This window comes from Carassius auratus, chromosome 35 (assembly GCF_003368295.1).
Source record: "Carassius auratus strain Wakin chromosome 35, ASM336829v1, whole genome shotgun sequence".
Lineage (NCBI taxonomy): Eukaryota > Metazoa > Chordata > Actinopteri > Cypriniformes > Cyprinidae > Carassius > Carassius auratus.
The window spans coordinates 2,281,220-2,294,615 of NC_039277.1; the positions used below are offsets into that span (position 1 = coordinate 2,281,220).

General features: G+C 37.0%; 1 protein-coding gene across 1 annotated transcript in view; it reads left to right on the forward strand.

The window, feature by feature from the left end:
* plppr1 (phospholipid phosphatase related 1) overlaps positions 1 to 12,888 on the forward strand; it is a 71,565-nt gene extending 58,677 nt beyond the window's left edge. Inside the window, exons 4-8 of the mRNA XM_026219292.1 lie at positions 1,512 to 1,644; positions 8,368 to 8,618; positions 9,795 to 9,971; positions 10,350 to 10,481; positions 12,799 to 12,888. Coding sequence (XP_026075077.1) covers positions 1,512 to 1,644; positions 8,368 to 8,618; positions 9,795 to 9,971; positions 10,350 to 10,481; positions 12,799 to 12,831 — 726 coding nt within the window. The 3' untranslated portion in view covers positions 12,832 to 12,888. The remainder of the gene's footprint in view (positions 1 to 1,511; positions 1,645 to 8,367; positions 8,619 to 9,794; positions 9,972 to 10,349; positions 10,482 to 12,798) is intronic.
* The last annotated feature ends 508 nt before the right edge of the window (positions 12,889 to 13,396 follow it).

Sequence of the window (13,396 nt, forward strand, 5' to 3'; positions counted from 1 at the left end):
TGTGAACCTTGAGTTAGGCATGTGCCCAGTCTGCTCCGTTCTCGCGCTCCACTTAGGTGCGCTGCATCCTGATTGTTGCAGATAACACTGCGGGAGGTCGGGGCTGTGTTACACAGCCCTAATTCAGAGGTGTATAAAGACCTTACTTAATAAGCTATTATGTTTATGTTACCTTAGATTGAGTTATTTCTATCTACGTACACCGTGGGTCCCTTTACCTGGAAGTCACCACCATGTTTGAACAGCTCTAAACAGCCAACTGTTGTTCTTACGAATAAAACACTCATACAAAGATGAACAACTACATTAACATTAGCAATAACACTGATTTATTGAATAAAGTAAATAGAATTCCTTAATTTACCTTTGTAAAGAAATCTCTTTGGTCTCTGCTGTCTTTACCAACAACATCTTTACCTGCGTCAGCCACCGTAGCTTCTCTGAAGGGAGGGGTGAGCTGTTGGTTGCAATTCGCAACCTCACCACTAGATGCTAAAACATCAAAAACCCTCAGAAATTGCCAGGGTTATGATATCATGACCGAGAGCTCATTAACATATTACTGGACACATTCACATATCCTGCAGTTCTGCACCTGTCCTGATGAAGCCACTCATGTTTTCATGTGTGACAAAGTTAGCCAATCACAACAGATGTCCTTTACACAAAGATATCTTAAAGGTACAAACCAAATTGACTAAATTTGTGTTTATACTGAAAACTGGAGCGAGTTACACCAGGTCTGATGCCATTGACTCCGAAATTGCGCCTGATTTTGGTTTATGACTCCATAATGTAAGAACTTAAGTGAAGAATATAGTTTTCTGCTAGGGCTGCATGATTAATTGAAATGGAAAGAAACCGCTTTCATTGTTTCAGTGTGACTAATAAACACAGGACTACGGAAATATATTGTTTATCTGATTTCGTCGCCTTCTTATTTTATATTAAAATAAAGTATATTTATAATGCAATGCCATTATCACTTCTTAGAATACTATGAAATATGTTGCGTGCCTTATTCTGTGTAAAAAGCCACATCATCTCATAGAGGGATTTATTTAAAACACTCGACTGACGTTATGAAGTGAGTTTGGAGTTAAAATATGTTATAAAATGTGGTATTTTCACATGCTTTAGGTTCGAGCTGTATTTACAACACAGAGCCATGGTTCACTGAAAACTATGCAAACAGCTGTCAGTATCGCAAGTGATTTCTTCGATTTAATAATTGTGCAATAAAATCGTCTGTGATTTTATTTATTTTTTGTGTAACTTGTCAGTGAACTACTGCTCTGCATAGTAAATGTTGTATCTGAAAGCACATGATGAAGATTTACTGCTGATTACAGAACTGGCGTTGACGGAAATGCACACGATAATTGTGCAGCCCTAGTTCCTGCCATTTGAGAGATGAGCAAAAGAGCAGAAATTCTGATATAAATCTCACTTGTATTTACATAAGCTGCATCAACTGCTTGAATCTAATGGCTTTTTTGTCGTGTCTGTAGATATTTGTTGGGGAGATTTCCATGTATATCATGAAGTCCACTAGAGAAGCCCTCATAGCCCAGGAGAAAACCATTGTGACGGGCGAGTGCTGCTATCTAAACCCTCTCATCCGCAGAATCATTAGGTTTATTGGTGAGTCTTTGCTTTTCATTGGTGTTAAACATTTCAGCTCAGTATACTTTGGTTCCAGTATGGATTTTTCAGTGTCTAAAACTGATATTTTGGGGCTATGATGAGATAATCCATACTTAGACTTTTAATCTAATACATTGCCATTCATTTTGGACTGGTGTGTGAGAGTGCTGTATCCAAGCATTTTAACAGAAAGTTGAGTGGAAGGAAAAAGGGTGGAATAAAAAGATGCACAAACAACTGAGAGAACCTTATGAGGATTGTTAAGCAAAATTGATTTCACAAGAAATGGACTGAGGCTGGGGTCAAGGCATCAAGAGCAAACACACACAGATGGGTCAAGGAATTTGCTGAACCACAGACAACATCAGAGGTGTCTTTCCTCGGCTGAGTGGAAGAAGAAAAGGACTGTTGCCCAGTGGACCAAAGTCCTCTTTTCAGATGAGAGCAAGTTTTGTGTTTCATTTGGAAACCACAGTCCTAGAGTCTGGAGGAAGGGTGGAGAAGATCATAGCCCAAGTTGCTTGAAGTCCAGTGTTAAGTTTCCACAGTCTGTGATGATTTGGGGTGCAATGTCATCTGCTGGTGTTGGTCCATTGTGTTTTTTTGAAAACCAAAGTCACTGCACACGTTTACCAAGAAATCTTGGAGCACCTCTTGCTTCCTTCAGCTGACAAGCTTTTTGAAGATGCTGATTTCATTTTCCAGCAGGATTTGGCACCTGGCCACACTGCCAAAAGCACCAAAAGTTGGTTAAATGACCTGACCATGGTGTGCTAGACTGTCCAGCAAACTCACCAGACCTGAACCCCAGAGAGAATATATGGGCTATTGTCAAGAGGAAGATGAGAAACAAGAGACCAAACAATGCATATGAGCTGAAGGCGACTGTCAAAGAAACCTGGGTTCTATATCACCACAGCAGTGCCACAAACTGATCACCTCCATGCCATGCCGAACTGAGGCAGTAATTAAAGCAAAAGTAGCCCCTACCAAGTACTCAGTACATGTACAGTAAATTAACGTACTTTTCAGAAGGCCAACAATTTACTAAATGTTTTTATTGGTCTAATGAAGTATTCTAAATTGTTGAGATAGTGAATTGGTGGGTTATTGTGAGCCAAAATCATCACAGTTAAAAGAACCAAAGACTTAAACTACTTCTTAGGCATGGGCCAATTACTGGTTTCAAGGTATACCGCGATTTCAAAATTTCACGGTTTAAAAACCACTAATATTGTCCATTATACCATTCCTGTGGTTTTCCATTTCCATTCCTGCGGTTTTCCGGGAAACCGGTCTTGGGCTCCAGGGTGATATGGCTGCCGGCTATTAAATGTCTAAAACATTATCATAATTAATTCATGCTGCTTTTTGCTTCCTGAGGCTACAATTCTGCTTTTCCTCACTTCCTGTGGATAGCGTTACATGATTGTGCTATTTGCAGGTCATTTGCTATCGGCTCAGTGAAGCAAATGAGTTTTATTACATATTTAACATAATATAAAATAATGTAAAATAATATTTGAAGGATTAAAATGATATATCTCTCGTTTAAACAGAAGAGCACACAGAGGGATGACAAACATCTGGAGTTATCTCATAAATAAAGGCAAAACAAAATGAGACATTGATTTATTTGATAAACAACTTAAAGGGTAAGTTCACCCAGATAGCAAAATTATGTAATTAATAACTTACCCTCATGTTGTTTCAAACCCGTAAGACCTCCGTTTATCTTCGGAACACAGTTTAAGATATTTTAGATTTAGTCCGAGAGCTCTCAGTCCCGCCGTTGAATCTGTGTGTACGGCATACTGTCCATGTCCAGAAAGGACATCAGAGGGTCAGTTAGAATTTTTTGAAGCATTGAAAATACATTTTGGTCCAAAAATAGCAAAACCGACGACTTTATTCAGCATTGTCTTCTCTTCCGTGTCTGTTGTGAGAGAGAGTTCAAATCAAAGCAGTCTGGATATCCGGTTCGCGAACGAATCATTCAGTTCACCAAATCGAACTGAATCGTTTTAAACGGTTCGCATTTCTAATACGCATTAATTCACAAATGACTTAAGCTGTTAACTTATTTTATGTGGCTGACCCTCCCTCTGAGTTCAAACAAACCAATATCCCGGAGTAATTCATTTACTCAAACAGTACACTGACTGAACTGCTGTGAAGAGAGAACTGAAGATGAACACCGAGCCGAGCCAGATAACGAACAATAGACCGGCTCATTCACGAGTGAAGAACCGGTTGAATCGTTTTTCGGATCACCAGTACTTCTTTCGGACAATTAGATTAAATAAACCGGTTGAAGAAAACTGTTCACCGGTTCTTTTGCGCTCGACGTAATGGCGTCATTTGCGATGATTTGCCCTTGATTCAAGCCTTCGGTTTTCCTGCGCTCATAACACAAGCACATAATCAGTTCAGAATTCAGACGCTCTGTGTGTCGGTCTGCAGTGTACTGCAGTGTTGAGTACTCGAGACTCGGACTCGGTCTTGGACTCGGTCTCGAGACCGCATTTTAATGGTCTCGGTCTTGTCATGGACTCGTGTGCATTTTGACTCGGTATTGACTCGGACTCGAACATATTAGGAATCGGACTTATGCCCGAGTCCACTCGAGTCCCAATCAAAATATTTCATGATTATTACTGTATGTTAATGTTTATTTAAATTGATGTATGTTTGAGACATCCAATGACTGGTGATTTTCTTTTGACGTGAGACGTTAGGCCAGCGACACACTGGATGTGTGGCGCAAGTGCCTCAGCTGCGTGGCGTGTCTGTTTTTAATTCGGCTCCCATGTTAACAGGTAAGATCTTGCAGACTGCCTGCGTGAGACGCGCGGAAAACCCGTGCATGCTAGAAATAGAACCAACGCCTATTTTTCACGCGACACGCGTGCATGTTAGAAGCGTTTCCAGGCAAAAAAGTAAAATATGTTTATATGTCATTTTGTACACAAATACATATTAATTCATGACATTGTGATATTTGAAAGTCTATTCTATAGGTTGGCATAAATTCAGATATAAATGTAATTTAAAAAATAAATTAATAATGAACGATTTTCAAATATTGCACCTGTCAAACATACTCTATTGTGCCGTCAATACTGTTGACGGTGTCCTATCAGTAGGTGTGTAAAAAAATAAAAATAAAGTTGATATTGTTGTCATGAAGACAAGAGTCTGTTTTTTCGGCGGCCTCCCTCTATGTCACCTACAGCCGCAGCAGCGCGCCAAGCGCCGCGTCAGACACGCTTCTGGTGTGTAAAGACACAGAAAACGCGAAGCAGCCACCACGTTTCTGGCACGCAGTAGAGACGCCACGCAGCCAGTGTGTCACCGGCCTTAAGTTACCCTACTGCCATCCGCCTGTAGTGATCCCGCTTTCCAGGAAGCCACATTGCTACATTATTTCTCTCAACTGTGTTATTTTTACAAAGTAGGACAAAATGGTCACAGAAAAAAAAAAACAAATATCGTTTAATAAACTTATATAATGAATACAGACACAGACAGACTGTCTCAACACTATTCATCTCCCCCCAAAAACATGTCTGACAGAATGCATTGAATTTATATGGCATTTCATCCAGCTTTCTTCCCCTGGCACATACACACTTTTGCATGAAATTTTCCTGGACAGTCAGTCGGCTCTTGTGTGTATGCCCTCCGTAACTAAAAAAAAAACTTCGACTAGTGTGTATTTTACCCTGCATTAAAATGCACCATCCAGGGAAATTAGCATTAGATTATCCGTTGCTGTTACAGAAAGTAATAAAATGGTAACTGTTGTCGGTCCCCGCTTCCTCTGCACCAGTAGAGAGTGTTTTTAGTTGGGGTGGATTGATCATGAGACCACATCGTGCTTGGTTGGGTAGCAGGATGGTCTCCTCACTTATTTTTTTGAAAGGTAATTATGCCCATCTGTAATCTTCACAACATCTAAAGTGCACACAATCCAATACATTGTAAGGATATTAGCAGTCATTAGTTAAGCTTCAAGGTTAAAAGTTATGTAAAAGCTGTTACAGTTGAACATTTACAGGTATAGTGGTACAGTAATGTTACTTGTACTAGAAAGGTTATATGGATGTGTATAGTGGTACAACGATGTTATGTGAAAATGAGCACTTAATATTGACAAGTTACAATTCATAATACTAATAAAATTACCTTTACACCACAAACTATGTGGCCCTTTTACCCTTTATTGTTTCCACCAAACATTTTACATACTCTTGAAGATTTCTTTAGGTCTTGTCAAAGACCCAATCTCTCTGGTCTCGGTCTTGACTCGGACTCGACCCTTTCTGAACTCGGTCTTGACTCGGACTCGACCCTTTCTGGACTCGATCTGGACTCGGACTCGAATGAGCTGGTCTCGACTACAACACTGGTGTACTGTCTGAGTAAATGAATTACTCCGGGATATTGGTTTGTTTTAACTCAGAGGTAGTGTCAGCCACAATAAAAAAGTTAACAGCTTAAGTCATTTGTGGATTAATGCGTATTAGAGATGTGAACCGTTTAAAACGATTCAGTTCGATTTGGTGAACTGAATGATTCGTTCTGCGAACCGGATATCCAGACTGCTTTGATTTGAACTCTCTCTCACAACAGAAGACAATGATGAATAAAGTCATCGGTTTTGCTATTTTTGGACCAAAATGTATTTCCGATGCTTCAAAATATTCTAACTGACCCTCTGATGTCACATGGACTACTTTGATGATGTTTTTCTTACCTTTCTGGACATGGACAGTATACCGTACACACAGCTTCAATGGAGGGACTGAGAGCTCTCGGACTAAATCTAAAATATCTTAAACTGTGTTCAGAAGATGAACGGAGGTCTTACGGGTTTGAAACAACATGAGGGTAAGTTATTAATTACATAAATTTGCTATCGGGTAAACTAACCCTTTAATAATGAACAAAAATATTAGTTTGCAGTTTGTGTATTGAATCAAAAATATTGTTGAATGACTATAATTTAAAAGTATCCATTTAACAAAGGTACTGGCAATGCTTTCATTGATTACTTTGTAATAATTGAATATTTTGTACTGATGCATTACTCTATACTCAAGATGGTGTTATAGCTGAATTTTATTTTATTGCAGTTAACATTTTATTTTAAGAAAATTGTTATGTTTTTGTTTAATAGTGTTAGTTAATTACGTTGTCAGGATTCTGGACTGTGTTGTCGTGTTTTGCTCCTGTTTCTGTTCCTGTTTTGAGATTCATACATCATCTGAAAGCTGAAATAAGCTTTCCATTGATGAATGGTTTGTTAGGATTGGACAATATTTGGCCAAGACCCAACTATTTGAAAATCTGCAATATGATGGGGGAAAAAAATCTAAATATTGAGAAAATCGCCTTGAAGTTGTCCAAATGAATTCTTAGCAATGCATATTGTAAATCAAAAATTAAGTTTTGATATGTTAACAGTAGGAACAAAATATCTTCATGGAACATGATCTTTGCTTAAGATCCAAATGATTTTTGGCATAAAAGAAAAATCTATAATTTTGACCCATATAATGTATTTTTGGCTATTGCTACAATTATTCATCCTTCCAGCAGCAATCGTGACATACGTATAATAACCCTGATTTCACATTTATTTGGGGTTTCTGTGTGTAAATATATTTCTGATTACAATGAATATAATATTGTGTATAATTAATTCCAGAAACCTGTACAGTATAATGCAAGTATGATGACAAAAGTCAGATTTTGAGATTTTGTCCAATGCAAATTATTTGTGAATTGATGGGTAATCAGAAGTAAAAGTGTACCACAGATCCAATACATTTCTGTTAGGATGGTGTGACTTGACCTGGATTTTTTTTCTAGAATTTTTTTTCAAGTAAAACTTCTGAGCTGTGGCTGTTTTATTGATTAGTAACAGTCAGAATGCACAGCAGAACCTCCACAAAACCTCCATTTTAAATGTTTGCTACAGACATAATTGACAAACAATCAACAGAACTTTCCAATAAAGCTTTCCCTCACTGTGTTTCTTTTCAGCGTTCATGTTTGCTGGATGCTGGTTTCAGTACACATGTCCATGCTGCCCACCCAGACTTGATGTAAAATGAAATGAGAAACATGGGGAGCATTGGTGTGCTGGATGTGATGCATAATGTAGTGCAGTCTCTGGTAATGGTGTCTTCTGAGGCTTGGGATTGTGGGGGTACGGACCATTGGACTGCAGCCTTTTCACAATTGTGGCCAGAGAGAATATTTTGTCTTTCTCTCTCCATCATTGCTTTTTTTTTTTTTTTTTTTTTACAGTAGTTCAACTTTTGCTCATCGACACCCTTCATACTTTCAGCAAGACCATGAATTGTAATCTACTTCACTCCAAACGCACAGTCTCATGGTGAAACAAGTGTAATACCATTTTATTCCACAAAATCAGTTGGAAAACGTCAGTCTGAGAGAGTTGACATCATAATTACATGCACAAGATTTTAAGCTTAATAGAGTAGTTTTGTTTGTATGCAATGGAGCTTTTGCTCTAGTGGGCATTTGAAATTGCTTCTGGTTGAAGATAAAAATAACACTATTCCGTCAAGACTGCATTGGTATTCATAGGTGTCCTCCAAGCGCCTTGTCTGATTTGGTTATATTTTCCAGCCTTGATTGGGAGCAACAAGATGAGTGCTTTTCTGTTGTTGTTGTCTTTCGCCGCAGGTGTCTTTGCATTTGGCCTGTTCGCCACTGACATCTTTGTCAACGCCGGCCAGGTAGCGACTGGCAATCTGGCGCCGTACTTCCTGAGCGTCTGCAAGCCAAATTACACGGGGATGGATTGTCGCTTCAACCACCAGTTCATTGCCAAAGGAAACATCTGCACTGGGAACCAGGGGGTGGTGGAGAGAGCCAGGAGGTCCTTCCCATCCAAAGACGCTTCGCTCAGTGTCTACTCAGCCGTCTACGTTACTGTAAGACACTGCAGTGTGGATGTTAAATTCAAGTTTTATTTGTCTGTTATGTGTTGATTTCAAACTGTGTTGTTGAATTTCAGCCGGCTTATACGTCATGGTTTGTTAACCTGGAAAAGAAATCTGCTTTACACAACATTTGTCCCAACTACTGCAGTTCCAAAGCAATTAGTCTTAAAATATAATTGGTCCAAAATCTTCAGTTTGGACAGATGCGGAAAAATGAGGATACTTGGTTAATTGTTTTAATTTGGTTTATGAAGGGACAGTATTGTGAGCTGCACTGCATTTTAAACAAACATCTGAACAATTTATTTAAATGTAAAGTTGTTATCTATACCAGTTTTCACAATTGTTGATACCAGTTTAGATAAAATTGCTTTTAAATACACACTATGTAAGAAATAAAATGTTATTCTACAATTTAACCAACCAAACAAATATATAAACAAATGTATACATGCATTAACCTGATATTATAAGGTTTATCACAATAATTTGGAATAGATATTTAATGTGTTTTAATGTCATGCAAGTTATGTTATTCAGAGGTAATCCAGAAAAAAAATTATATATAAAAGTAAAAATTAAATTGCTTTAAATTGATTAATTGTGACAATAAAGACATTTATAATGTTACAAAAGTTAATTATTATTATTATATTTTAAATAAATGGTGTTATTTCGAACTTTATATTAATCCACAAATCCTGAACATATTTAGTATTATTAATTATTCAGGATATATTCACACAGTTAATTAATAAATTACAGTTGCTTAATTAGTTAATTACTACATTTTATATCAAATTAATGCAGAATAAAATACTGCCATCCAAAGGCAATTAGTGTAACTCTACATTTAGTTGAAAGTGATGAGTGAAGTTCTGAACAGACCTTCGGTGTGATTTGATGTCAAGTTAGTGATGTTGAATCGTTAGGGTTTGTGTTGAAGTTTTTCTTTGGTTGGGGTTTAGAGCAGTTCTTCCTCTCTCTCTTTCATGAGAGTAAAAGGTTATTTACTCTGACTCCGTTCTCTGTAATTGGCCATCATTTCGCTGAGGTGGAGCAAGTGGTGTGCATTTATTTAAGCTTGATTTCCTCACAGTCACCTGCTGCACAATAAATCCACTGAATAAATCGGTTCCTCAGCTCGTGTGTGTGTGTGTGTTTCAGATGTACATCACGAGCACCATCAGGACGAAAAGCAGCCGTCTGGCCAAGCCTGTTCTTTGTCTGGGAATCCTATGCGCTGCTTTCCTCACGGGCCTGAACCGGGTGTCAGAATACCGCAATCACTGCTCCGACGTTATTGCTGGATTCATTTTAGGAAGCGCCATAGCTCTTTTTCTGGTGGGTTTCATCTTTTTACACACACACACACACACACACATACACACACACACATATATATATATATATATATATATATATATATATATATATATATTTTTTTTTTTTTTTTACGAGGGTCAGTAAAAAGTAATAATTAATAATTGTATTGTATTACTATTAATAATAAATATTAATGATTAATAGTTGTATTGTTGTTATTATTATTAAAAGAGTAATAATAATTTGTATTTAATTATCAATATAAAAAAATATTTTGCAAAAATTTAAAAAAGGTTCAATATTGTGCCATAGTTTCTAATTTAATAAGTATTTCCAGCCTTAGTAGGTACTGTAACTATCGCAATCTTACAAAAGTTGTTGTTTTTATCATGGTAGGGAATCTGTGTAGTGAACAACTTCAAAGGGAATCCCTTCCCTCCTACCAAACAGAAGCAGGAGGATTACCGCGGTCTTCCCATGATGACATTCCCCCGTGTGGAAAGCCCTCTCGAGACACTCAGCGCACAGGTGATGACGTCTTCTGAATCTCAGGAAATCATCTCTCTCTCGGCCTGCTCACAGTGACCAGTGTTTGTTTTATTACATATATAGTAGTAAGGGTCTTGCTATTTTATACAGTTTGCATTCACAGTTTGAATTTGACAACACGTATAATAACTTGCATTAATAAGTGATTTATTGAAGTAGTATCACACAAGCAAGAGTGTCATTGCACTGAATATCAGCACTGTTAGCATGAGGCCATACTGATATTCAGTACAACAGCACACATGTGATGTTACAGTTCTATAAACAATCATTTAAGAGTAACATTTCAGGCTTGTGGTTATTTTCTTTTTGTATATACATATTGTATATATAAATATTTACTGAGAAAAGCCAGCAAATGAAGATAAATTATCATTATTAATGAGAAATAATTTCCACTATCACTGGTTTTCAGTCCACAGCGCTGTATTTTGCAGTCGGGTTGTTCTGCCTGAGATAGACTTGGGAGTTGTCCAGACATGATCAGGTCTTGTGTTTCACTTGCACAGTTTTTGTCTCCTTTTTTTCTTTTTTAAAGTGGTGGGGCCCTATTTTAATGATCTAAACACAAAGTGTAAAGCGCACAGCGCAGGTACACTCAGGGCGTGTCCAAATCCACTTTTGCTATTTTAACGAAGGAAAAACGGTCCGTGCGCCAGGGTGCATTTTTGGAATGGGTTGTGCCTATTATTTTAATAAGTAATGGGCATAACATTCAATAAACCAATCAGAGTGTCATCGCCCATTCCCTTTAAGAGTAAGATGCGCCCGCACCATGGCAGATTGCGGATTACATGGCGGAATTTGTTGGCGGAAAAGCTGAGAAACCTATTTAACTTCACGCACGAGCAGATCATCTACTCGACAAGCAGGATTCTACCAAAGGTTCCCAAAGAAGACAAAAAAATTACATTCATCATTTTTAAGTGTCTTTCACCATGAGCGCTATGTGAAATTAAACACAGTTCAACTTTTAAAAATCCCCCAGAACTCACTGTACAATATTTATTTTGCTTTATTGAGATGCTGTAATAATTTGTATTATTATTTGAATTAGTTTTAGTTAATTTTAGCTATAGTTTAATAATTTTGTAGTGTTTTTATTTTTTTATGTTTTATAGGTTTTATTCATTTTAATTAACACAATAATGGAAGTTTATTTTTAATTAATTATTATTATTATTATTAATATTCTTATTATAGTCATTTTAATGGTTTTAATTTAAGCCTTAGTTTTATTTAACTGTAACAAACCTGGTACGAAGACTAAACAATGACGCAGAAAATCCGGTTTCGGATAGTACTCAATATTTAACGCTTATTTTGTAAATTTGTAATAATGACAATAATGAGAAATTTTGGTAACACTTTAGTATAGGGTCCAATTCACACTAATAAGAGTTTGCTTATTAGCATGTCTATTATTAACATATTGGCTGTTAGTGCTTATAAAGTACATATAATGCATGACATCTATAATCCTACCCAATACCCTAAACTTAACAACTACCTTATAAACTATTAATAAGCAGCAAATAAGGAGTTAATTGAGGCAAAAGTCATAGTTAATGGTTAGTTAATAGTGAGAATTGGATCCTAAAATAAAGTGTGACCGAAATTTTATTTATCTTCAGTCGCATCACCAACATTAGTTTCAGTGTCTATTTGGCTTGAATTTGCTTTGCGTTTTGTAAAACCAACTGCACTTTTAAGTAGTTTAAGTAGTTTCTTTATTAGGGCAGAGTAAAAACAAACAAACACCCAAAATGCTTTGATTTTGCAGTTTCCCATGTATTGTTCCCAAAATGCCCCCCCCCCCCCCCAAAAAAAAAAATGGATTTTATCACCTAATTCAGCAGGGAAATACAATACTGCTTCAACAAATTAATTCCAACACTGTTTACAGCAGGGAAAATCTTGTCAGGCGTCTCTATTGACAACCAGCCAGTGAAATACCTCGAGTGTCTAAGCAGCTGATGTGGGTCAGAGGAATTCTCCTTTGCTTCTGACACCAGCTTAACACCCTAGTGACTTAGAAAATTGTACTATATAAGCCAGTGTGTTTGGGAAACAAGGAAAATTGAGTGTTCTGTCATGATCTGGCCAAGTACTATAATCGAAACAGTTGATTCAACAGGAATTGGCATTGTGAAATTACACATTCTGCTCCACAGCTCTCTGGTGTTTGCATTAAATGCGCCTGATGGGTAATAAGCATTTAGGCGATGATTAAAATGCTTATTACCGTTTGGAAAGGTGCAGCATGACTCTGAATGCAATTTTGTTTCTCTTGCAGAACCATTCGGCGTCCATGACTGAAGTCACATGACTAAGGGGGCAGCACAGAGTCACGTTCGCGTCACCTCAACTCTTCTAGGCACAAAAAGTATTTTTTTTTTTTTTTTTGTACTGTGCTATACTGTAAAAAAAAAAAGGCATAAAGACAGTATTATGTTTTAACTAGTTGTACCTAGAAGCAGCTGTTTTGTACATTTTGTATAAGAGAGTGCTGTAGCGTTTCCTCATAATGTCAACACTGCTCAATTCATGTCCAGATTTCTGCCTTCTTTATGTTTTACAAAAAGTAAATATATACAGTCTATATATAATGTAATTGAAATATCGATGTTGTTATGTGGTATTTGTACAAAGAATTATTTTATTTAGATTTTTTTTTTTTTTAATGCCCATTTTTGGACAGATCATTTTGTATTTTTTTTGTTACCTGTATAAAGCATTTTGATCAACTTCGCTTGCTGATTTTCCAGGAATGTTTTGTTATACCTATTTTTTGGTGTAAGATTTAAAGAAAACGTGTTGAATTGTTACACGTCGTCATATCAGATTCTCCTCGGGAATCTTTTGAATGGCCATGTACTCAGCATGAAATACAC